The 26726-nt window shown below is 47.9% G+C and overlaps 1 protein-coding gene across 3 annotated transcripts in view; it reads right to left on the reverse strand.

Annotated features, from left to right (window-relative positions):
* Nucleotides 1–5747: 5747 nt before the first annotated feature.
* Nucleotides 5748–26726, reverse strand: part of NTN4 (netrin 4) — a 35523-nt gene continuing 14544 nt past the window's right edge. Inside the window, exons 4-11 of one of the 3 annotated variants that reach the window (XM_042816268.1) lie at nucleotides 20171–20182; nucleotides 18701–18827; nucleotides 18339–18527; nucleotides 14198–14426; nucleotides 13439–13554; nucleotides 12458–12526; nucleotides 10108–10278; nucleotides 5748–7199 (exon numbers count right to left, since the gene is read on the reverse strand). In XM_042816268.1, the coding sequence (XP_042672202.1) occupies nucleotides 7063–7199; nucleotides 10108–10278; nucleotides 12458–12526; nucleotides 13439–13554; nucleotides 14198–14426; nucleotides 18339–18527; nucleotides 18701–18827; nucleotides 20171–20182 (1050 nt within the window). In that variant the 3' untranslated portion in view covers nucleotides 5748–7062. The remainder of the gene's footprint in view (nucleotides 7200–10107; nucleotides 10279–12457; nucleotides 12527–13438; nucleotides 13555–14197; nucleotides 14427–18338; nucleotides 18528–18700; nucleotides 18828–20170; nucleotides 20183–26726) is intronic. The other 2 variants (XM_042816270.1, XM_042816271.1) reach the window with 2 other exon arrangements.

Raw genomic sequence — 26726 nt, forward strand, 5'->3', positions numbered from 1 at the left:
CCAGCCTGACTTTCCATTCCTGCAGCCTTGTAGTACCAGATGTCCAGGCACATTCAGCAGCACGGTCACTTCCCAAAAGGCTCAGCCTGTCACAGAATCACAGAATCACAGAATCACCCGGGTTGGAAGGGACCTCAAGGATCATGTAGTTCCAACCCCCCTGCCTAGCAGGGCCACCAAACACACACATTCAGATCAGGTTGCCCAGGACCCCGTCCAACCTGGCCTTAAACACATCCAAGGACGGGGCATCCACAACCTCCCTGGGCAGCCCGTTCCAGGGCCTAACCACTCTCCTTGTATAGAACTTCCCCCTAACATCCAACCTAAATCTTCCCTCCTTCAACTTCGATCCATTTCCCCTAGTCCTGCTGTTGTCAGCCCTTTTGAAGAGTTTACTCCCCTCGTGGGTGTAGGTTCCCTTCAGGTATTGATAGGCTGCAATGAGGTCACCCCGCAGCCTTCTCTTCTCCAGGCTGAACAAGCCCAACTCCCTCAGCCTGTCCTCATAGGGGAGGTGCTCCAGCCCCCTGATCATCTTAGTCGCCCTCCTCTGGACCCTTTCCAAAATCTCTATGTCTTTCTTGTACTGAGGGCTCCACACCTGGACACAGTACTCCAGATGGGGCCTCACAAGAGCCGAGTAGAGAGGGACGATCACCTCCCTGTCCCTGCTGACCACCCCTCTCCTGATGGAGCCCAGGATCCCATTTGCCTTTCGAGCTGCCAGAGCGCACTGCTGGCTCATGTTCAGTCTCTCGTCCATCAGGACCCCCAGGTCCTTCTCTGCCGAGCTGCTCTCAAGGACCACTCCTCCCAGCCTGTACGGGTGCCTGGGGTTCTTCCGGCCCAAATGCAAAACCTTGCACTTTGCCGTGTTGAACCTCATTAGGTTCACCCGAGCCCAGCCCTCCAGCCTGTCGAGGTCCCTCTGAATGGCATCCCTTCCTTCCACCGTATCAACCGCACCACTCAGCTTGGTGTCGTCAGCAAACTTGCTGAGGGTGCACTCAATTCCCTCATCGATGTCATTAATAAAGATGTTAAAGAGCACCGGTCCCAAGACAGACCCTTGGGGGACACCACTTGTTACCGGCCTCCACCTGGACATAGAGCCATTGACCACCACCCTCTGTCTACGGCCTTTCAACCAGTTTCTTACCCATCGGGTCGTCCACCCATCAAATCCACTTCCCTCCAATTTGGAGATGAGGATGTGGTGGGGGACCATGTCAAAGGCCTTGCTCAGGTCCAGGTAAATGACATCGGTCGCCTTCCCTTCGTCCACCAATGCCGTCACTCCATCATAGAAGGCCACAAGATTAGTTAGGCATGACCTTCCTTTGGTGAAGCCGTGCTGGCTGTCTTGGATCACATGGTCATTCTTTATGTGATCGAGCATGTTGTCCAGGAGGATCCGTTCCATGATCTTCCCAGGCACGGAGGTGAGACTCACCGGCCTGTAGTTCCCCGGGTCCTCCCTGCTCCCCTTCTTGTATATGGGAGTGACGTGACCCTTCCTCCAGTCATCCGGGACCTCACCTGACAGCCACGACTTCTCAAATATGATGGAGAGCGGCTCGGCAACCACCTCAGCCAGCTCCTTCAGGACCCTGGGATGCAAGCCATCCGGCCCCATAGACTTGAATTCATTCAGTCTAAGGAGGCACTCTCGGACTTGCTCTGCCCTTACAGTGGGGAGGGATTTACCTCCTTGGTCCCCACATAGAGGTTTGGGGATGCAGGGTTCAGGGACGTGAAAAAGACTAGAATCCTGGCCACCAGTGAAGACCGAGGTGAAGAACTCATTCAGCACCTCAGCTTTCTCTTCATCTGTTGAAGCCAGTTCTCCTTTTAAATTTACCAAAGTAGGTACGCCCGTTTTGGCCTGTCTCTTCTGGCCAATGTACCTGTAGAAGGTTTTCTTATTGTTTTTCACGTCCCTTGCCAAGTTCAGTTCTGCCTGCGCCTTGGCTTCCCTGATCCCACGTCTGCAAGTCCGGACGGCATTCCTGTATTCTTCCCAGGTGACACAGCCTTGTTTCCAGAGCTTGTACACCCCTTTCTTCGCCCTCAGTTCTCTCAGCAGGTCCTTGCTGAGCCATGCTGGTTTCCTACCTCGCCTGCCCACTTTCTTATTCAGAGGAATGGAGACCTCTTGTGCTTCCAGGAGGGCATCTTTGAAGAGCCGCCAGCTCTCCTCAACATCCTTGTCTTTGAGGGCAGCGCGCCAGGGGATCTTGGCCAGCAATCCATTGAGTAGTTTGAAGTTTGCTTTTCTAAAGTTTAGTGTCCTGATCCTGCTCTTTGCCAGGCCCACATCGCTTGAGATCACAAACTCAACCAGGGCGTGGTCGCTGGAGCCCAGGCAGCCTCCGACCTTGACGCCTTTGATGATCTCCTCAGCGTTGATGAGCAGCAGGTCTAGTAACGCTTCACCTCTGGTCGGTCTGTCCAATACCTGAACCAGAAAGCTGTCGTCAATGGATTCCAAGAGCCTTCTGGAGCTCTTGCAGCTCGCCGTGTGGTTTTTCCAGCAGATGTCTGGATGGTTGAAGTCCCCCACCAGGACAAGAGCCCGTGAGCCAGACATCTCACGCATCTGGAGCAAGAAAGCCTCGTCAACAGCCTCCCCTTGATCAGGTGGTCTGTAGTATACCCCTAACACCAGCTGACCTATATTAGTCCCATCTCTAATCCTAACCCACAGGCTCTCAACCTGTTCCTGACTGTTTCTCGTAGGGAGCTCCTCACAGTTTATCCAATCCCTGACATAGAGAGCAACTCCCCCACCCCTCCTACCTCGCCTATCTCTCCTAAAGAGTCTATAGCCGTCGATGGCAGTATCCCAATTGTGGGAGTCATCCCACCATGTTTCTGTGATAGCGACAAGGTCATAACTTTCTGAGTGCATCACAGTTTCCAGTTCCTCCTGCTTGTTACTCAGGCTGCGTGCATTGGTATAAAGGCACTTCAGCCGGGCTATCCGTCTCGCCACCTTTATATGGGATCTAGGATCCCCTAGAACAGCAGGATCCCCAGCATCCCCCTGCCCTACTCCTTCCCTATGCACTCTGCCGTCATTGCCCATAGAGTTCGGTACAAGCCCTCGAATGACCCGTTCAACCCCAGTAGCCCTTATTTTGTCCCCTTCCCCCTTCATTCCTAGTTTAAAGACCTGTCAATGAGTCCCGCTAATTCTTCAGCTAAGATCCTCTTACCCCTCAGGGACAGGCTGCATGCATCAGCAGCCATCATGCCAGGTGCAGTGTAAATTGCCCCATGCTCAAAAAAGCCGAAATTCTTGCGCCTGCACCAGCTCTTAAGCCATCTATTGAAGAGTTGGGTATTTTGGATCCTCCCTGTAGCTTTCCTTGACACCACGGGCATAGAAGAAAAGACCACTTGCACCCCAGCTCCTTCAAGTATACGCCCCATTCCCCTGAAGTCTTTCTTGATAGACCTCAGGCTTTCCTTTTCAACTTCCTCGCCGCCAGCCTGAATTATTAAAAGTGGGTAATAATCTGAAGGCCGAATCAACCCAGGAATTTTCTTTGAAATGTCCCTGACCCGTGCCCCAGGAAGGCAGCACACCTCTCTGCGGGTAGGGTCGGGCCGGCATATAGGGCCTTCTGTTCCTTGCAGAAGGGAGTCGCCTACGACAATCACCCTCCTGTCCTTACGGGTAGAAGCAGTCTTGAGGGTCGGGGGCGACCGCTTCGCCTGAGGCAACCTCACGGGTGAACCTGTCTCCGCACTCTCACTCGTCCCCCCCTCGACTTCCAGGGCCTCAAACCTGTTACGCAGAGGCACCTGGGGAGCCGGGGATGGTCGGGATGGGGGATGCTCCCTCCGCCGAGCAGGTACCCGTTTCCACTCCTCCTCCCTTCTCAAATTGCTGTTAGGGGGAATAGAGGACAGGGGGCTTGCTGAAACGCTGTCAGCTGGCTGGTTCCCCTTTGCCAGGTGTTTGTAAGGTGGCAGGGGCTGATGTGCTCCGTGAGGAGCCTCGTCTGTGTGCCGAGAACCTGAGGTTGAGAGGGACTGACACCACCAGTCAATCTCCCTCTCACACTCTTTTATAGTCCTCAGCCTCTCCACTTCCTCCTTCAGGCTAATCACAAGGCTGAGCAAGTCATTCAATTGCTCACACCTTGTACAAGTGCTGCCTCCTTCATGTGACATTGCAAAGGCCAGGCTGTGGCACTCCTCACAGCCAGTGACCTGCACACTAGCATCTCGTGATGGTAACTCTGTCTGAGTCGCCACACACTTCATACCGTTGTTCTCCCCTCTATGCATGCACCAGACCTCAGTCTGGCTCTGGACTGTCTTCTTGGCTACTGTCTTCCTGCTGCGTGTGCTCGGGACCTCTGCATGGGTCTTCACAGTTTTTGTGTTTGAAGCCTTCTGCCGGGGTGCACCCATGGCAACCAGCAGGCTCACTAACTCAACAAGAAAGTCCTAAAGGGGTGCAAGTAATCAGCCCCGCCCTGCTGTCCCCTACCCTCACACTATTGCCGGGTTCGCTAAGTGCCCTGGCACTTACCACCAATAGCAATAACAAGACTCCTTGCAGGGGAGTGCAGACAGGGGTGCCTTACAAAAGCACCACGTTAAGGCAGCCTAGGAGATAGCTGTACTACCTCCTCTGCTGTGCCTCTCGAGGGCCTTTTGTAGCAGCTGTCGGCACATCTATATTAAACACACCTGGAACTTTCCACCAAGGTCAGAGGAGCACGTTGCAGTGAGTGATAGCTGCTGGGGACGGGCCCTGCATACGTGTTACCAACCCAGCCTGGAGCCTGTGTGGCTCTGCCAGGCAGGAGAGGACAGCAGTTCTAAAGCCTGCCAGGACTTGGGCTGGGAGGTGATCTTGCCTCCTCCAGGCACCAAGCTTCAGGCTAGTGAAAACCAATGGGCAAATCTGAGTGACTCATCCTGCTTTGTTCCACAGGCATCAGTGATGGCAGATTGTTTACTTTATGCCTGGCCCTAATAACCCTCAATATGGGATTTGAGTTCAGAGGAAGAAGAGGCTGAAAACCTGTAAATGTGTTGGTAAGGCTGGATGCTCCCCTTCTCAGCTCTCCTTGCTCTGCTTTGGGAAGCTACCAGCTCTGCCTGCATCAGCAGCTCTTCTCTTTATCAGTGCTGCTTACACTCAAGGTGGCAGCAAGTGTGATGTCTGCATGCTGGACTTCACACTGTGGAGCTGTGACTACAGCCTGGCTCAGCCAGCTTCAGAGTCCACATCCACAAGTCAAGGTCACCAGCAGCCCCATTTCTGAAGAAGCCTTTGCCTTCTCGCTCGTGTATTCTGATGCCTGATTTCACTTTGTGGTGCTCTTGCACATCTTTTGCCACAGTGTTCACTTTCCACACCTTTTATTTTCCTTTATAGTTTTCATGTAGGCAGTGAGCCTGATTTCAGCTGTCCCTGACCTGCTGTTTATCTGTTACTGCTCTGCAGCTCAGCCAGGTTTGCATGGAGGCAAAGATCTGGTCAGCTTTGAGAAGAGCAACGACCCCCCCAGACAAACGAAGCTGGATTTCTGTGAGCCATCTCCATGGTTTGACTTTTTCTCATATGGAGAATGTTACCTTCCCACAGCAGCTTCTCCTCACCCTTAGTACGCTCTTCAGAGCAGGCATGAAGACCATATTGCTGGAATGTTGAAATCATTATATATTTATTACATACATGAGATATAAAAACAAATTACCAAAATAGTATCTTTTTTTTTTTTTTTTTTTTTTTTTTTTAGTCCACAGGACTTTGAAAGAAAAATACATATGTAAAGCATATTGGTAGGCTTGTGGTTCTTATGATGTTGCATGTCTGCCTTTTCTTTCCTCTCATACTCATGAGCAAAATATACTATGCAGTGTGCTTCAAAGACGCTTTACAGAAAAGATATACTTTAGTGCTGAAAACTGCAGTCAACTGTGCTATATTCCATATGGGTGTTAATGTGGAAGTGTAGTGGCCATACATATTGCAAACAATATCACAGAAGAAAACGAATCGAGTGTTCGGTCTTAAATACTAACATAAAAATAAAATAAACTCCAGGCCCATCGTGAATCACTGGGTGGGGATATGTGAATGGCAGTCCTTTCCATTCTTCAGATCCACTCCTCCTGTGGGCAGTTTCCTACGCTGGCAATTGCATTTTCATTCCAAAGTCTCTTCTTTTTGTACTGACTGCCAAGTCCTGCCCACGGAGCCCAAGCGCTGGTCTGAAGCTGGGACTTCAGTGCAAATGCTTTCTATCCCTCAGACTGCACCCCGGGATGCTCCGAGTGGCCATGCCAGGCTGGTCCTTCCCTTTATGCCGTGCGTCTTCAGGAGTGCTTCTGTTTCAGGAAGGTTTTCAACCTCTTCTTTCCCAAACACAGTCTGGCCTTCCACACCATGAAGTGGCAGGTAGTAAAGTGCTTTATACAATGAAATATTTACAGGAGGCTGGGTTCATATTTTAACACTTCAAGGACAAAAGCTCAGAGACACTGTGTCCCACGGAGCCAGCTCTTCTCTGTCGAGGTGGCAGAGAACCGGCAGCCACCACATGTGCATGAGGGCAGAGGAACTCACATCACCCAGCAGGTCCACCCTCGAGAGCACAGGCAGGGAGCAGAGCCCCAAAACCTCTGACAGCATGGTGAGGTGAAGGGCAGCAGCACCCCACTCTCAGCCACGTGTTCCTGCTGCTCTGCAGCATCTTTTTGGAACCCCTGGAAGTGACCCCAGATCCATCCTGGTGGCACTGGCAGTGGCTCATCACCTCTCATCTGGGGCCAAACCAAGGGTCGCCCTTCCTTCTCTTCCCCTCAACGCAACAAAACCTGGGCTCAGGGAGTGCCTTGCAAGGAAGCTACAGGCGAGTGAATGGGCATTGGCCAGGAAAGGTTAAATCAGTCAGCGCCTACAAATCGCAATGCCTTGCTACACGCTTTGGCGCTATTTTCTTATGTTCCAGTTTTCATCCTTGAGGCCTTCCCTCTGCGAAGGCTCTTGCATTCTGTGCATGAAGAAATGCCCTAGTTGGCCACATGTATCTAGTTGCAGTCTCTTTTTAAAATCTCCAGGACCTTTCTCCCAAGAGCCGACTTCCACTGGTGGACAAAGCTTTTCATGTTGACGATGAGCCTGCCTGTCCGGACATCCTCGTGTCCTGCCACCAGGTACTCCAAGCCTGCAAACCAGCAAAGTGGTCAGGGTCTGCGCAGCACTGTGTTTGGGGGAAGGGCTATTAATGCTACCTGGGTGCAATTAATGTACTAGTGCTTTGGAACATGCATATAAAGGAGAAGAATATGAGGGTAGCCAGGCGCAATATTATCTGGATTATCACAGAAGCAGTTGAGATTTTGGCTCAGGGTGCCTGAACTGACTTCTGCCTTTCTGACATGCAGAAGCCAAGGCTCAGGCAGAGATCAGCACAGTGGGAGGGAAGCTGCTCTGGAACATTGTGCTGTGCTCACACTGGCTTGTGCTCATCCCTGGGGACACAAAGCCCCCACAGCTCTGTGGGCTCCAGCCTCTCTCTTGCTGTGCCAGAAGGATGAGCACCTGGACAGGCTCAGAGCCCTCCTCACCTGCAGCACTGGAGTGGAAAGCTGCTCCTGACTCTAGGGCATAACTCACAGGGATCCCAGAGCCACAAGGGGACTCCCAGCCCCTCCACCGGGCGCAGCAGGCACTCTGCTTATGTTTTCTTGGGCTTTTGTTTTGCTGCTCAGAATAAAGGGAGGCAGTGGCCAGGGGACAGTGTCCCCTAGTTAAAGGTTAAGTGTGTTTTTCTTTAATTCAATACAATTTGTTATCTGCTTCATCTGAGCTTCTGGGCACACACATCCTCTCTTCTGCCAAGTAAACACAGGAAATTTGCATGGCAGGAGCAGCCTATGCAAGACCTTCATTTTGGCTGTGTCAATCCTGCTGCTGTAAACATCACTTCTTAAGGGCTCCTAAATCTCTTAAGAAAAAAATGTGACCCACATTTTCAGAGGGAAAGCTAATTATTGCTTTGGCTGCTGATTCTCTTTCGAGAGGAACATTCATCCTTCCAGATTTTCAGTCTGACTTTACAGCACTGAAAAGATAAAATACACAACAGAGATGCCACAGCCAGACTGGAGGCTGCTTTGTCCGCACTGCTAGCAAGGAGAGCTCCTCTTGTGCATGTGTGAGGGACTAGGAAGTTAGCAAGGGCTACTGCTTCCTGCAGATGGCCAAGACATCACAACCTCTCTCTGCACTCCCCAAAGGCCAGCCTGTTTCCTCATAGGACCCTTGGTACATTTATCATCTGGAAGCAGCCTGTGGAGATCTGTTAGAAGTGCAGAGGTTCTATTTTTTGCCAGAACTTTTAAGAGCTTACCCTCCATTTGGTGTCACTTCAGCACTGTGAAACAGTAAAAATATGTTTTGCTTTCTTCTACTTTTATCTTTCATCTCTATGTTTTTAGGAGATGTGATTTCCATTACAGCTAATGTCAAGAAATTATTTCATGTCAGCTTGGCTTTCTATCCTGCTGTTGATGGTTTATTCATCTGGAGGTCATAAGCTCTTACTCTGAGAGAGGGCTAACTTTGCTGTTATGGTACTGCCAACTATCCAGAAATGAATGTGTTAGCTAAGAATGAGATTTAAAAAAGTATTTTGGATTGCTTTTTTTTTCTCCTTTGAAGTGATTCATTCTTTAAGATGCACTCAGGTATGTTTTCAAGTTTTCTCCCAGAACCAAGAGATTCCCCAAGCTTCACAGATGCTTTTGAATATGAAATCTGAAATGAATTTGTACTGATGGGATTCCAACAACTGCACCTCCATTGCTCTGCTGACACCCAAGTGGCTGTGGCCTTAATGGGCTGTGTGTTCGCTGCTCTATCCTCTGCTGGGGAAACCACGGAAGCTCCTCTGAAGCTTATGGTGTCACAGGGTTGGGTGTCAGGTGTGGGGCTGCTGTGTGCAGCAGACAGTTTCTGTAGCTTTCCTCCAGGTTTGTCTTAAGGCAGCCACGTTGTGTGCATTTGCTTTGCATATGGAAAATTAAAATAGCAGATTTATGGTGTTTTACCACTATCCAAAGTCTTGCTGTGCTCCAGCAGTGAAGTCCTGCTCAGTGCTGCTGATCTCTCTGACCCTTGCACCTGAGGAGACCTCCTGACTGCAGCTGTACTATCAGAGCAGACTGCCTTCAAAGCCAAAAGCAGTCTCTTCGGTGGACATGAAAGAAGACAGCAAATACCTCATAAATGAATAACCTTCCTGCATGCCCAGCCTAGCAAGGAGCCCCTTCCCCCTGAAGGAAGCTCCCAAAGATGCACACGTAGAATAAGTCTCAGCACTGAAGTCAGTGCTTCAACCAGTGATTTCCAGGTAAAGTATGCACCTTATAGAAAGAAAATCTTTTATCCAAATTAGTTGGTAACTCTTGGCTTATCTCGGAGTTGTAAAGAAAGGTGTGTCAACTGGATCTTAGTTTTGCTCTGTTAAAGAAAACCTGGAGTATGCATTTCCCTGTTCCTACTGGATACTGCGTGCACTGTTTACCCACCACTGATTACACTTCATTTCAATGAAAGATGAGGAAAAACTGTGAAGCCAAAGCCTTACACAGCATAAGAGAGCCTCTTCTGAAAGTTGAAGATGTGAATTAATGTTACTTTGCAAGTTGCATCTTCCCTTGTGATTAGATTCTATCTTCAGTAAAATGTCATGCCTAAGATTAGATTTAAATGCACTTTTATGGATTCAAATTAGCATTAGTTTTAAAAAGATATGTCACATACATGGCACAGTATGCATCTAACTCTTGTGGGAATACACCTATTCTAATAAAGCTGCAGTGCTGTTACTATGCTTCATGAAGAGCGATTGTACGTTTAAAAATCTACAGAATGAAGTGTATTTTTTGCTTCAAAATTCAAATTGGATAGAGTTTGATGCTGGAACTCAAATGATGTAGATGCCAAGAATTTAATCAACATTAGGCTGTAGCTTAAACTCATCAGCATAAGGGGATGAAAAGGGGAGCATAAGAGGATGAAATCTGTGGGAGTGTGGAGGAGATATACTTCCCAGGGGTCAAACCTACCGGGATTGAGGATTGGACAGGTGCAGCCTCTGTTAGTCCAGGACTCAGGGTAGAGCGTTCTCTTACCCCGCAGGATCTTCAGCTTTGTAGACTTCAAGACTTTCTTGATCTTCACATTGACCTCTGCATGGGAGCCCTTGTCATGAGCTGACAAGATCTTTGTCTTTATCACTGGGAAGACACGAATTAAAAAATCAGGAATATATAAACTATTTAAAGTCTGGGTGAAACAGTGAGAGCAATGATTGAAACAATGATTTCATTACACCAGAGTTAGCCCAATGCTTCTTGCATCAAAACTTGCAAAGGCCAAATTTTCCCCCTCGGCAAAGACTTCTGCTTCTTAAGCACTTCTGGAAATCAAGAGGAAAGCCCTGGTTTTAGGGATGAGCACTGAGGCTTTGCAGGGCTTGGCAGTGGGTAGTGCTGTCCCCATCCTGCCCTGGTCCTCCCTCTTTGCAGAACTGCCACATCAACACAGAGTGGCAAAGACCGAGATGTTGGTGGGGACTGAGGCAATCTTGAGCTCACAGATACCCACAGGCACACCCCAACCAATTTCCTGCGTAGGATGGAGTTAGAACTGGGGCACTGTGTATCTGCTGGCAGCCCTGACACAGCAAAGTGTCAGGGCCCAGGTCCCACACACCAGTCACCTCCAGACCATGCTGATGTCCACAGTGGTGCTTTACTCAGCACTGCATGTTATGAAGGTCCACAAAGACGATCACAAGGCTGGAGCACCTCCCCTATGAAAACAGCCTGAGGGAGCTGGGCTTGTTCAGCCTGCAGAAAAGAAGGTGACCTCACTGCAGCCTTTCAGTACCCAAAGGGAGCCTACAGACAGGAGGCAACTCTTCAGAACAGTAGATAATGGCAGGACAAGGGGAAATGGTTTTAAGTTGAAGGAGAGAAGATTTAGTTTGGATGTCAGGGGGAAGTTCTTTACTATGACAGTGGTGAGGTGCTGGAACAAGTTACCCAGAGAGGTTTTGGAAGCCCTGTCCCTGGAGGTGTTCAAGGCGAGGTTGGATGGGGGCCTGGGCAGCCTGGTCTAGTATTAAATGGGGATGTTGGTGGCCATGCGTGTGACAGGGGGTCCTTGAGGTCCCTTCCAACCTGGGCCATTCTGTGATTCTTTGATTCGGTGATTATGAAGCACAGGGAAACCTTTCCTTCTACAGCACTTGCAGTGGGCCCCATAATTCATCTTTCTCCAGCTGAGCTGACACCTTGCATGTTGAGTGACGAAAGGGCAGCAAGCCTGAGTGCACTTTAGATAAGATTTATGAACTTGGCTTTTTTGTGCTTTTTAAAAAATTATTATTTCTTATCTTCTGCAAGATTAAAACTCAGTGACTGTCACAGCCAGAAAGCAAAGCAAAGCAAAATCAGATTTTTCCTGACATCACTAAGCCAGGGCTATATTTCAACAACTGGCGGCCCCTTGAACTTCCCTTTGTGGGCTGCTCCGCAGAGCACTGCAGCACGGATTATCTCCCTGCTCATTTTCAGCTTTAGTGCAAGATGAAACAGGTGCAAAAAGCCTCTGGAAAGCTATGATGGGAGGGAGTGCTGCACAAAGCAGTCCTTACTCTGCAGCAGTACAAAGGAGGTGCTTTGCCAGAACAAACCGGAGAGGTCTAGGGAAACAAGGTATCTCCTCTCATTCGCTGAAATCCAACGTGCTACGCCCACATAGGTGATTTCCATCACCCCACTGCAACAGCTCAGCTTTGCTGACAGGACAAAGCTCCCTGTGGCTGTCAGTGACATTTTTTTCCATATAATGTCTTTGGTGGTTATCACTGTCCCTCTTTCCACTCAGTGTAATTCATATTTGGCAATTTCTACACTGTTTGTGAGGCAGCTGGTCTGTAAGAGCGACTCTTCAGTGACTATTTGGTGACTTGTTTTCAGTATCAGTGCCTTCTACTCTGCCTTGGATCCAGAGAGCAGGCACTCTCAAGGCACTTACAGCTCTTGCATTCCCATGATTTCAGCACAAGTGCACTTTGGAAGCAAGAGGAACGAGATGGTTCACTCAGTGTGACAAGGCACCACGATATCTGCATGCTTTTGGAGAGGCAAAGTTCTGTCCCTAGACTAAATAGCCCAAGAATTTGCAGGGCTGGCATGCTCCATTGCTGAGAACATGCTGAGATGCATGGGGATACATAGGCTTTGGGCCTTCATTATCCCCCATACAGTAACAACATCATCAGTGTCTGAATGCTAAAGTTTGCTTCCAGACTGCTGCTCCCCTCTGGCAAGTTGCAGAGAAAAGAGTTGCTCAGCATTATACTCCTGTAGAATCTCCTGCACACCTCCATCACCTACCACAACTCACCATAGGTATACTTCATCCCACAGAAGACCTTGGAGTTGCCCAAAACTTGCTCTTTACACTCGCATTTACCTGTGGGAAGAAAACAAAGCAAACAGATGTGGATTGTACTTCCCAGCGGGGATCCTTGCAGAGATCCTTCGGTTTGGGGGAGCAGAAGTGTCTGCTACCATCCAGGAGAGTTACGTGGCTCTGGCTGGGGAGAAAAGGGCATGCTGGAGGTGGCTGCTGCCTCATGGCCCAGCCTCAATACTACAGGAGGGATTTGGCTGCATCACTGGGATCTACTAGGGGTTTTTACGTGGTCCACAACCCCCTCAACATGCCCTGTTCTCAGATCTGGGCTGAACATAGCCTTAGTCTGAGGGCAATTATTCCTTGTTTACAATTTGAAGAGAAGGGAAACAAAGGCTTCATTATGTGGTCTCAGGATGCAAATAACATGCATGTCTTTTCCTGTGGTATTTTCCACACTGTAATGTCCCAGACACAATTTTAGAAGGAAATACTGCCGAGGTTAAGGCAGATTAATGACTTCCGTGATCTCAGAACAAAGAATAACATGTTATACTTATTTACGTTTCAGATTAAGTTGCCCAGACAAATGATGGAGTTTTCCCCTCAATTAACTCAATTATCCTATCCTCAAGATTTTTATTGTGCTGCTTTCTGCAAATGCAGGAAATTATACCTGCCCTGCTTATGTGCAGTGGTTTTGAAGGAGGACGTGGCTGTCACCAGCCTGTGCAGTGCTGTGGGGCCAGGCTGCTTCACCGCAGCACTGCAGCTCCAGCACTGCCTTGTCCAACCTAGCAGGGCTGGGGAGAAGGAATACCACAGTCGGACCTGCAGTTGGAGTACAGGCAAGTTCTCACTGCCCCCTCAGTGCAGCTGATGCCAAAGTAGGATGCTGCATGCTGGTGTGGGACATTTCAGTGGAAGGGATGTGGGAGCACGTGGGAGCACATGGGGCTGTGGTCCTACCGGAGTGCCTCAGAGCTGAGAAGCCCTGCTCATCCTCCCATCCCCAGGCGGGCTTGCTCTCGTTGAGTGCTGGCTGGAAGGGCAGCACTTCTTGCTGCCAGCTCGCATCTGCACTGCTGGGGGAAAGGAAGAGGGTCAGCCATCCTCCTGCCACTGGCAGAAAGCACTCATAAGTCATGGCCCATCCTTGCAGCTCTGCCACACATCTCATTGTTAAACACACACAGCTGAAAGAGACGACTTTGGAAAATGAGCAGGTTGAGGGTTGCCAGAGTGGGTCGTGAATCCATTTTTGGTTTAAAATGTGCAATAGGGATTTCTCTGATAAAAATATTATCCCTATGGCAAAAAGGCATTCTGTGAGATCCAGACACTGGGGTGTCATTCACATGTTCTGCCTCTAGAAATCAGAGCTTGACTATCCAGTGCAGTCAATGCAAACTGAGTTGTAACAACAGCAACGTTTAGCTCTGGTCTCTGGGTGCTCAGGTCTCCCTGCGGATCTTATTTTGCTCATGGAGAGGAAAAAACTGTGGAGGGCATGGAAAACACCTGCTCTGTTCACACCAGCACCAAGTGCCAGCAGTGCCACCACGCCAGTGTCCAGCACCCAAAGGAGTCACAGCATCAATGTCCCCTCCTCCCCCAATCCCTGGCAGTGCCGATTACTTGGCTGAACAGGTGCTGTCAGAAGGCACATAAATCAGGCAGGAGCAGTACCTGCCTGAGGTCTGGGGGGCAGCTGGAGCCCCCACTCACCTGCTGCTGCTGCTGCTGCTGTGGCAATCGCCAGTGAGAGGGTGGCAGCTCCGGGCACAGTTGCAGGGGTGGCAGCCGCCAGCACCAAAGCCCCAGTATCCGGGCAGGCAGCGGTCACAGCGTGGCCCTGCCACACCAGGCTTGCAGGGGCAGTCACCAGTGCTGGGGTCACAGAAGGTGCGGGGGCCCAGGGGGAGCGCGGCCGATCCCAGCGGGTGGCAGGAGCAGGCTGTGAGGACACATGGCGTTAGTCATACGGCAACAACGACTCGCTGGCCAACTGGAGGTTGAACACCCTGCTCCTGATGGCCGTTTAATCAAAGGAGTGCGAAAAGCACATCTCTTAAAGCCATTGTTTCAAAATGTGAAAGCGGATAACATTGCCAGGCATCACCGGGCTATGTGAATCATTCCACTTTGGTGATCTGAACGATGAAAAAAATAAAAATCCCCCCTGAAATACTGCTGCCTAAATCTCAATTTACATAAAAACTGAATTTCCTGAGAAAATTTTCATTTGGAGGGAAATTTTTTACCAAATGCTAATGCAAATATTTTTACTTTGCAACTGCGAAGACAATAGAAGAGAAGAGCCATTACGTGTTACAGAACCTCACTTTCTCTTAAAATACTGCTGTGCAATTACATTTCATTTTGTTCTGGTGACGTGCTTGTGGTTTCAGGGCTTTGACATATCTGGAGCGCAGTTTCAAAATATTAAAGGATGAGTTAATATTGGCAGTCAATTTAGAGAAGACTGCAAATCCAAAATCTTTGCTAAAGTAATCCCCAAATTTTCCCCGCCCTTTCCATTCCCAAACAAATATAATTATATAAAATTAAAAGATTAGAAAGCCTCTCCACAAACTGCATAACTAGCTGCAGGCAGTGAACGCTGGTACCTTTAATAGCATAGTTTTCAATGGTGCTCAGTGAGAGCTGCATACCTTTCTCCTGAAGCCTGTGAAATGTTTTACACCTGACACATGTATCCAAATGCTCTATTTTCCTGCTAGATGCAGAGAGTATTTATGGCATTCCTCAGCCCCTCCAGGGGAAATAGCAAGCACTTGACACTCTCCGTGCTCAGAGAGAGACTCAGTCCAATCTTGGTTGAGTTTCAGCTGAGTTTCACTTCTGGTCCTATTAGGGCTGATGCTTTATACACATCAGTTGATGCTTTCTTACCTTTTTTTTTTTCCCTAATGGAAAATTTAATGGTGATAGCAACACTAATGGTGAGAAGAAAACATTGAATTTACAAAAGTTGATATAGAAAACACAGCAGTGAGCTTACAGTGGACTGCAGGCAACGAAAAATGAGAACATAGTTGGCTGTATGCTTTAACTGGAGCCACAGAGAGGTGTTGTAAGAATGGGCCATTTCCACATGGCTGTGCAGCCCCCAGCCTTCCTGACTGCTCCTGTCCCACTGCCAGACAGCCACCCACTCTCCACTGACTGATGGAGAGCTTCAGATTTTGGATCCTGAGTCCTGAGGCAGAGGGCCTTATGCTGACCGGAGGTGCAAGCATAAGGCACAAGTTTCAGTTTGAGTTTTGGGGACAGGGCAGAGCTAAAACACACCAGGGCCATCCCGCTGGTAAGGGCTAGGACTAGGAGAAACCTACCACAACTCCATCTGTTTGTTCTCCCTTCCACTCATAAGCAGTATCATTAACATGGCAGTCAACCCAGCTCATTCAGTACTGAGAGCCCAGGAAGACCAATTGGCCAACCTGCATACATCAACCCCATCTTGCTTCAAATGCACTCATCGAGCAGTTTCCCGAACTGTCTTGTCTGTTCTGCTTAGAAAATAAAGCCCTTGACATACACTGACACAGCACTTTGGACTATTAAAGAAGTGTAGAAGCTTATCTGCAGTAGTACCTATTTGGTATGGTAGCAGCATCACACAAAATTGCTTTGGGCACATCCTAAGTACACTGAAGTCACTTCATCCCTGGGCTCTAATTTTGCATTTTCCTTCTTCATCAAAAATGGCACTTTTCCTCACTGCACCACATGGTTACATCTGGTATGAGATTTCTGTGCCTGTGTGAAGAAACAACTGCCTGTCCCCACACCCCAATAGGGACTGAAAGGCAGTGAGACCAGTGGGCTGCGTTTTGCCCCCTAGCCGTTGGCACTGGTGTGGTTTCTGGAGCTGCCATCTAACCTTTGGATATGACAAATATTTACCCTCAAAAGCCTACAGTTTCAAAGCAAAAATTAAACTTGCCAATTATAAAAGCTGATTTATTATCTGCAATCGTAGTGTTGCTGAAGCTTCATGGGGAAGTAAAGAAAAGGACAGATAGGTATGACAGGGGGCAAGTCATCAGATTGCTCTTGTAAAGGGCAGAATGTCTTCAATCTGGTGCACATTCACTCCTAGGCAAATATAATATACACTCTTCACCTACACGAATCTTTAAAGAATCCTTAAAGATTATGGCTTAACAACTCTCTTATTTACTTTGACTTTGGCATTTTCAAATTTTCATTGCTGCTCCACAGTTGAGCAATAACAGTGCTGTGAGCCAGAAGCAAGCAGGCAATGCTGTGGCCTTTCTGAAAGAATAACTGGGCATCCCCCTTGTCCCTCGTTATTGCAAACCACGGCACGGTCCTTGGAAATGTTCCAGCCGAGGGCTGTAATCAGTCTTATATAATTTAATTTAACAGTCATTAACCATTCACTGTTCAGCTGGAGCTACAACAAATAGCCCTAACCTGCTGCAGGGTCTGGAAAATGCTGTGGTGGGGGAAAAAACCACCCCTGCTCTACAGTCTGGCCAGGGCAGCTCTGAGGGAGTTCATAGGCAGCACACTGGGTGTGTTGGGTTGGCTGCAGTGTCACCCTCATGGGCAGCCCCAAATTAGCCAGAGGGAACCCAATAGGGAAACCATGGAGAGTCCTAGGGAGACGAAGAGTTTCAGTGCCCAGAGAGAAATGGTTTCTGTGTTCACAGTATCACAGTCTCTGCAGGGACAGCATCAGATACTCCCTGCATTTTCATGGAAGCAGTCTTTGCCAGGGAAAGTTGTCTCCCTGGAATGATTGAGTACTTTATACTCTGAAGTTTGTAAATACTGAAAAAAGTGCAAGAGGTTTAAGTGCAGGATTTAAATGTGTTTTTTACTAACAAGATTCTGAAACAAAAATTCTTTGCATAAGTTCTGGCAATAATTACCAAGGGAAAGGATCTGTACACAAGTATGTAGAGACCTTAAAAAGCAACTATATCCACTGTCTAAAAACCAAACTTGTGTACATACTACAGCAGTGAAATAATTATTTACACAAGTAATGAAGATCTGTGGTCAGTTCTGCTTTTGTAGAGAGACCAGGTCTGTAAAAAAGCCAATTCAGCTGTGGCTGCTTCTCTTTGCAGAGAGTAAGCGATAGAAAGGGGAAAGCCCCCTGTGAGAAGCTGGGAGGGCTTGAAGTGCCACAGGGATGAGCCTCAGTCCAGGACAGGATGGAAGTGGCAATGTCTGGCCCCTGCAAGTAGATGCAAAACTGAACATTTGGCTTAGCCAGGTGCTGTGCAATGTCCCCAGTGTGCTGTAGGGATTCTGTGTGCCCCATGGTGCATCACCACTGCCTACAGCATTCCCTGGAGCTATTCTGGAGTGCTGCTTTGGCTTGGGAAAGATTTAATTTTCACATGTGGGCTGCCTTTGGTCTCGCCCCCCTGGTGTTATGCCTTCTGCAGTGTCACTTCACTTGTGTTCCAGCTTCTCCTTCCATACCCACCTGCTGCTGCGTAGGCAATGCACCCTGCTTCTGGGGTCATGGCAACGACTAAACAAGGAAGCATGCAAGCATGATGCAGCTCTTGCTTTCCAAAAATAGTGGGAGAGTCAATGAATCATCTTTCTTTCCCTGTCCCCAGCCTACAGGGATTCTTGGGACAGATTTGTCAACAGCATCTGCAGGCTTTTGTCCTGCAAATCTCATCATCGCTTTTTGGAAACAGCATCAATGAGGGAATTAAAATTGAATACTGCTGAGAGCTTCCCATCCCTCGCTGAAGCAAGAAGATTGCTCCAAGTCGGAGCAGGAAGATCTCACCTTTGACAGCCTCCTACTTAGCAGAAGCCTTACATCAGTAAGAGGTTGCTGACTTACGTTTGCAAGCATCTGGGGCAGAGAAGGGCTTTCGCAGGTCTCGGTAGAAGCCTGGCTTGCAGCGCTGGCAGTGCTGTCCCTCTGTGTTGTGCTGACAGTTGTCACAGACACCACCACTGCGGTTGCCCGACGCCAGCCACGCATCCATGTCAAAGTGACAGGTGTCGGCATGCCCATTACACTTGCACGCTGGGATGAAGCCAAAGAGAACAGAAAGATTTGTTAAAGCAGTGAAAATTGTTCATAGAAAAGAGGCAAAAAGCTGAACCGCATTTTGGAATGGCACATCTGCCCTTCAAGGGCATGAGGATACTTCGCGTTTTCATCCACCCACAGAAATGACATGTAAGCTGGCCACGTACACTGACACTCTCGGGGGGCTCCAGTTTTGCCATCAGCAGCCTGCCAAGGGCGGTCGTTGTAGAGCGGGGCACAGTGCTGGCAGTGAGGTCCTGCAGTGTTGTGCTTGCACATGCACTTCCCATGAACCTGGTGGGAAAAAGAGAGTGGAGGTCATTCACAGCAGTGCCTGGGCACAAGGGCTGCGACGTCAACCCAGTGCAAGGACATAGGCTGGGAGGAAGGCTAGCACTGGGCCTGCTGACTGGTGCAGCCAAAGGTGGGTATTCTGCATTTATACCTTCAGTTAGATTAACATTTCTATGTCATATATGTCATTATATCATGTAATCACATCTCTTTTTTCTCTTTTTTAATTTTCTTTGAGGTTTATAGGGATCTTTAGCAGGGGGTTTCCAATCCCCACGTGGACTTCCAGGAGACATTAAAAGAAGCCGAGGTCCAAAGCATCCTTGGGAAACACTGAAAAACCTTTCTTTTTTCTCCCTCCCAAACAGTACAACACCAACGTACCACTGCAGCAGCAGCAGTCACAACCTCAGGGTCAATCGCCAATGTCAACAAGCAGAAGAAAAAAGAAATTAGAACCTCAGGACACAGATACCTAATGTCCTAGGCAGAGGTTTTGCAGCACAAGGGAAGATCCAGAGATAGCACAGAGACCATGAGGGACAGTCAGACATCTTTGTGACAGATAGGTAATTGAACAGCTAGAAAACACAGTCCAAGGGGGTAATTAGAGATGAAAAGACAGCATGGTAAGCTTGTGCCAGCTGCCCTGTCAGCTGCTGGCATTAATCACGCTGCTGGCAAACGCAAAGAAAACAGGACGCAGCCAGAGGGCAAGAGCAGCCCGGCCGCCCCCAGACATGACGAAATGGAGCTCTGGAGCAGCTGAACACCTCCCAGCCCACTGGGCTCACAGTGGAGGGAGAGGCTGGAGTGCGGCCTGGCTGCAGCTTGGCACGCTCAGCCCCAGCCCACAGCTCGTAGCGAGGACACCGTCGTCATGGCTCCTTGGAGAGGCTGGTGGCCTGCCTCATCCAGGGGAGTGTGGTGGATGGCTGCGTCCCACAGTGACTGCGCTGGCTGCCTGTGCTGCTGGCTCCTTGGCAGTGTGGCTCCACTGACAGCTTGGGCTGGACCGAGGAGCACAGGTGCTGTGTGCAGCCGTCAAACCCAGAGGGCCGTCATGCTGTGGTCACGGGTAAAATGGTTCCTGCTTCTGTTCACTCCAGAAGCATTTTGCTCTGTTTGGTTTCACTCAGGGAACTTCAGCTGCAAGCCTCCCCATCAGCAGGTCTCTTCAGCTGCATTCTGCCTTGCTGTTCTGCTGCCACTTCTCTTGCCAGCTGAGAAAGCCACAACACAGGGGAGGCAACAACTGGGATCACGTCCTCCTGCCACAATGTCTGATGCAGAGTTCACAACAGTGCTCTTTTCTAAATGCATAGGCTGCTGCTGAGACTCACCGTGAACTGCTCCTGTCAGAAACACGGACAGTAAATGGAAGAGGAGAGGACCTTAAGTATGCAATAAACAACTCCTGTGTGCTGCGTAGTTGCACACGCATGCAGACTGCAAATGCCCCTCACCGATGACGACTTTCTGGCTGTTTCCTTTTAATAAATAAATTTCAGGTAATGTCTCACAGGGGTCAGAAATAACCAGAACAGACAACACTTCAACACTGACCTTGAAAGTCCTTGAAAGAGTTTTCATCAGTAATGCAAATAGTGAAATCTTTCAAAAACCTTTCAAGTGGTCCTTTCCTGCTTTATTAGAATGTCTGGATCACGGAGCAGGGGCAAGTGTAAGAATACAGCAACCAGACAGTATGAGCAACATTCTGATGCAGACAGAATCCGACAGAACGCAAGAGTATCTGAGCTAAAGTGGCAAATGCTGAGATAACATTGCTTTCTGTGCTATTTCTGCCTCACCGCAGATACTCCTTGCTCTGTCTGCCTTATCAAGTTGAGGTCGCCTATATGCTCATATGTGTGATAAAGTGTGGAAAGAATGAGAAGCAAACACAGAGAGAAACAAAGCAAATTTGCAGATGGAATATTTCATTCTCAAAGTGTGTCTCGTGTTTTTACATTTTCATTTTTGCTACCACTTCTAAACATTCCTCTTCAAACTCTCAGACTCCTCACTCCTAAATTTACATTTCTCTACAAAACTTCCCATATACCCTCTTTAGGGAAATGCCTACACAAACTGATGTTACAACCTGCTTTACACTCACTTCAAAAGTCTCTAGCTGCATGGAAATGGAAATCAGTTAAATCTGGGAGAGCCACTGAGGCAGAGCAGGACAGGATGCCCCTTGTACTGATTGCTTGCAAATTGCATTGCTCCCAGGGGAAGGAAACGAGTGCTATGGACAAGCTTGAGGTAGTATAGAAAAGCTTGAAAAGTAGCAGGAGAGCCACTCAGCTGGGTGCAGGGTGGGCTGGGGGCTCAGGGTGATGACCCAAGGAGGTGTGGAGGGGAGGGAAAAAGGCTCTCTGGTTTTTCTCTGCAACTGTTTAGTTAATATATTTTTCCCTATTCTTTTTTTCCCCCACAAATTTAACAAAAGTCAGGCTAAGCACTTCAAAAACTTCGCCTTGGGCAAGACGTATTTCTTCTCTTTCAATAGCATTATAATGATTATTCCCCAAAACAGCTCTGCTTTAAAACCCCTTCCATCCTAGCTTTATTCCATTGAAGAAAATCTCTTTTTTTCTTCTACATAATTCCAGCATGACATAAAAGGTTTTTATGTGTTGGAAACAACAAAGGAGCTGAATACTAACAAGCCATTTCTTGTAACCCATGTGCAGACAAGAATTTTTTGAGTTTTCCAGAGATATTGTGACAGCTAAAGACAGGAGAAAGGAGAAAACAGAAGGAAAAGAAATGTGGCAGCAGGTGAGGGGCATACAAGAGCTGGATGCCAGGCCAGGTGCCCTCTGTAGGCCCGATTTGATGGGGAGCACTGGGGAACCAGGACTGAGATAGCAGCCTGGCAAAGAGGTACCAGCCCAGGGCATTTCTCTGGCATCTCAGCATCTTTCTAAAGGCACAATGGGACCTACATGGGCTGACAGTGGAAAGAGCACATTTTTCCTCCCTTTTCATTCACCTCGATTTACATTTAACTATAAGGCATATCCATTTGGGGTCACTATGGAGCATTGCTAAGTACACAAACACAATTCCCTGTGTGTCTCACTGCTTTAAGCATTCACATGGCTCTTGACTCAGTTAAGCAGAAAATCCTTTTCATACCATTTTTCATTTTGTCACGGGGTCTTTACATCCCTGTTCATTTTCACACTGTTTCCCTTCTTAGTTTGACAGCCCAGTCGCAACGTCACTCGTTAGAGGGCACAATGCAAACAGTGTTACAAAAGTTGACTTCTGCAAGATAAACGAGTGGCTGATTTCTATATACAAAGACAGTTGCTAGGGCATGCTTCCTTCCATAGCCTTTTGTTGCTGAATTATTACCTTCCAGCACTTCCTTTCAGATTGCAAATACGCGGGCTTTTTGGTTGAGTCTTACAAAGTGCTTTCCACCCTATTTATCCAAAATGTTGCAGAGTGAAAGAAATGCTGTGCTGAGGAAAAAAGGCACTCAGTCACCTGATATTAATTAATTTCTATTACAAGAACTCTCCCACTGTACAAAGAGTCGAACACGAATGCACACTAAAACACAATCAATGTCCCAAAGACCTGAGAGACTACACAGATGAGCTAAATAGCTGGGAGCAGCAAACTCCTTTTAATAGACTTGCTTGCTTGGAACTGCTAAAATTGCATTTTTTCTTTTTTTTTTTTTTACTTCCCTGGAAAACAGGCGTGATATCAGTCTAAAGGAAAAGCACATCATTCATACTGGTCTTTAACAATGGCTTTTAAACTGCGTTGCACTCAAGCCACTGTGTCGATTTTAGAAACCATGCCTACTGGCTGTTGTCTGCCCACAGGCTGGTACTACTTCCCAAAGTACCAGACAACCAAATTTATGCATGAGAAAATTCCCATATCCTATTTCACTCTTGTGAAAGAATACAAAGTTTGTTGTTCAGGGTGTGGGGGCTGTCTTTGTTTTTTATTCCTTGTACAATAGGCTTCTGTCAGTGGCTCTGGGGAAGACCTTCAACGTCTTTTGATGTCAGCAGCACAATAACAATTTACAACAGCCATTGGGTTAGCCACGTGGGAAGGGGGAGGGATATTCCTGCTGCCCAGCTACGCAGAAGGGCTCTTGTACTCAGCATGCCAGCCTTAGCACATCCCCCCAACCCAGCCCATTCAATACTGATGTTAGGAGCCCAGGGAGACCAACTGACCAACCTGCATATATCAACCACATGTTGATTCAAATGCACTCATTGAGCAGTTTCCTGAACTGGCTTGTCTGTTTTGCTTACAAGATAAAGCCCAACTCCTGGAAAAATCCTTGACTTACACTGACACAACATTTTGGACTATTAAAGAAGGGTAGAAGCATATCTGCAGCAGTACCTATTTGATAAGGTAGCAGTACCACACCAAATTGCTTTGCGAACATCTTAAATATGTTCAAATCACTTAATCATAGAATCACCAAGGTTGGAAAAGACCTCTAAGATCATCCAGTCCAAATTTCCCAATAAACCATGTCCTTTGGTTATATATAAGTATATATAAACAAACCTTAATCCCCAGGTTCTAGTCTTCATCAAAGACAGTTGTTGAAACTGCCATTGTGGGAAAGAGAAAACAGGAGGAAGAACAAATTGAGACAGCTGAATTTGTTCTGGCTTTTTGTTCAATGAAGATGACAGGTGTGCACAACAGGACTGCAGTAGTGGGAATGCAGTGTATGTTAAAGAGTTAATAATAGTGTATTATCAATGACACAATGAAACCATCAGTTGATGATGGTAACTCAACTCACAGAGGTAAAAGCAGGAAGCCCCAAGGATACAGCCTTCCAAGATTGTTGACTCAGGCCAACTACACAACAACTTGGATGTTAGAAGGCCAGGGATTGTCTGAGGCAGGTGAACACTTGTCCTTACCTTGACGCAGAACTGCAAAGCCTGGTGTGGTACCTCTGGGCTTCTTTTCCTCACTCTGGATTCCTGACTTGCAAGTTACTGCCTATGTCCAGGCTAACCTACACCATGACCATTGCTGCTGCGGCAAGCAGGCCAACAGGGTGCTTCAGCTGGTCAGCATGACCCTGCGATAGCTCAATGCATGGATGTAGCAGCTCCTGCACTATAGATCAGCCCCAAAAGCCAGGCTTTACACAGCCACTGAAGATCAGGGGGCATCTCCTGTGCCTGTAAATCCATTTCTTTGCTCTCAGATTCTTTTTACATTTCTTTACTGCAGTGTTTCACCCCGTAATCCATCTCACACACCAATCCAACTATTATGCATGGTATGGTGTTAGGCGTGCTTGTCCACGCATGCTTTTTTCTTGACAGGCATTGGGTTCGGTGTTGGTATGATATGGATAGGGACCCTTTGAATAAATGACAAGGGAGGAGTGGGGATGAGAGGGAGAGTAGATGTACCACCCTGACATCTGTTTGGGGCACACCAGTGGACAACACGAGACAGCCAGCACTACTGCACGCTGAGGAGTAGTGCTCATCACTACTGGAGGGTAGCTAGGTCCTCTCTGCAACTCGTGAAGACAGAAACTCCCCTGGAGCAGCAACCTCACTTCCACGCTCACAATGCACCTAGAGGTGCATCATGGCATTTCTGATGTTTAAACAAACCTAGAGCTTTCCTGGACAAATTCCTTTCTCATTTATGTAAATCCAGCAGACATATAAGCACCTCTACCTAAACCTTTCTGCCTGATCCACTCCTAAACTCCAACTGGTAGAACTGGGTGTCTCATGGAGATGCGTAGGCTTCCACTGGTGCGACCACTCGCATAAAGAATGCAGGACAAGGCCTGCCACAATCCCCTCAGTTGTCAGAGGAATTGGATTGAAGAAAGATGGACAGGAAAATTGCTTTTCTCTGTGGTGTCCATGAAGCAACCTCTGCAAGGAGGAGGATCACAGATGGGTTTGCAGCTGGACAGTGGTAAAGGCACAGAAACTTTTGTCACGTCCTGGCTGTTGCTTGGTGCCGTTAGGACTAAGTGAAATACTTTTTTCCTACACTGAATGTTCAGAGTCTGTAATGTCCACCTTTGCACTGATATGACTCACAGAGGAGGTTATTCCATTCCAGAGATAGAGCTGCAGTTGCTCTTGCTGGGATAAAACATGCTATTCTCCATTCATAGAGCCATCCTCTTTGCATCCCACCCTTGCAGCTGAGGATATCCTGGTTTAGTATTATCAGTAAATAAATGTTTAGATGTTGTGCTGAGATACATGGATTAGTGGGAAATATTGGTAATAGGTGGACAGTTGGACCGGATGATCTTAGAGGTCTTTTCCAATCCTGGTGATTCTATGATTCTATTCTATGATTTTATGATCACATGGCCAACCCAAACTTAGCCTCCATTCAGCCATTCAGAACATTTTTCTCCAGAGCACAATGGTCCAACCACTGAGAAAAAAATTCATATGATGGGAGGAATCCTGTGGCAGCGGGCCAGGATGAGATCCTGAACTGAGCGGGATGCGCTGGCCCCAAACTCAGGCAGCAGGAAGCATCCCTGCATCCCCAGGTGGCCTTGACAGATCCTCTCATTCTGGCTGCTGGGGAGGTGGATGAGATACTTCAGGTGGCTTTGCAGATCTGCCCAAGACCTGGCAGCTGCTCCAAGTGCTACCAGGATGACCTCCATCAGCAGAAACATCAATATATCACGTATGGTTCTTCTGCTGGGCGAGCAGGCTCTGAAAACAAGCCTGCAGCTAGGATTTTGCCTCTGGGCTGAAACCAAGTAGGGGTTTGAGAAAAACCGGATATATTTTTTTGGACAAGGGTGGGTTTCTTTTAAGACAAGGAATCTTAAACTTGCTCAAAATCTGATGCTAACTCTCTAAGTTACGAGATGCTCATCAGGAGTGCTTTGGTCAAAATAAGCACAAGAACTGAGCCAGATTTTGTAATCACATTCAGAGTTGGTAATGCATTCCCCATCTTTTCCTGTCCCTAGTCCTATAGTGAAGGGTCTGCGAAAGCCCCCATGTAAATGTTACACAGAGCCACCCCTGAAGTCCTCATCTCATGCATGAATAACTGACAGCATATCTTCAGAGTTACCTGTAATGTGACTGACTTTTTCCAGGTGAAACACACAGAAACACTTCTCTTAAAAATCTCTGTTTTCAGAAATTTGAATTGCAGCTAAGCAGCCACAGATTCTGCAGTCTTTCTGCCCTGATCTGACAGTGCAAAAAGTGGCAGTGGGTGAGGAAATATTAGTGGCGGAAATGTCTCATCACACCCTGACCCTCCAGTAGGATCCTGCTGCAAAGCATGCTAGGTTGCCCTTAGGCAGGCCCATCCTTCATAGGCCATGCGGAGTCAGCTCTGAGGGACAGCAAAATGAGTCAGCCTCATTACATAGACGTCACCTTTGGGACTCATGCCATGTTTATAAGTGATATTTACTTTCCCACTCCCCCAGGGGGTGGTGCAGAGGCTTGCTGCTATTTCTTGTTTTGTTTTTCAGTGCAATTCTGGCATTGGCTCCTTCCCACATCACCACCTGCTACCTGTGCATTGTGATTTCTATAGGCTGTAGCTCTACCAGACGCATAATTGGGTTCAAGCTCTGCTGTAACTCTCAGCAGTACTCTTGATCACACTCCCATGCTACCGTATCACACAGAAACAATCCCAAGCAAACAGCTTCTTTCAAAGGCTTTCACTCAGAGAACATTTGTGAAAACCAGAGCAGCACTACATGAAACAGGCTTATTAATCATAGTGCTGCATGCTTTCAAATTTGTGTACTTTCAAGATGTTGCAAGACTAGCTCTATTAGAAGGGAAACACGATGTCTGTTTCATGTTTTAGACCATAATTTAACTGAAATGAGAGCTCTCTGAAGAG

This window comes from Centrocercus urophasianus, unplaced genomic scaffold (genome assembly GCF_019232065.1).
Source record: "Centrocercus urophasianus isolate 14NV4802_14NV808 unplaced genomic scaffold, USGS_Curo_1.0 seq_15, whole genome shotgun sequence".
Classification (NCBI taxonomy): Eukaryota; Metazoa; Chordata; class Aves; order Galliformes; family Phasianidae; genus Centrocercus; species Centrocercus urophasianus.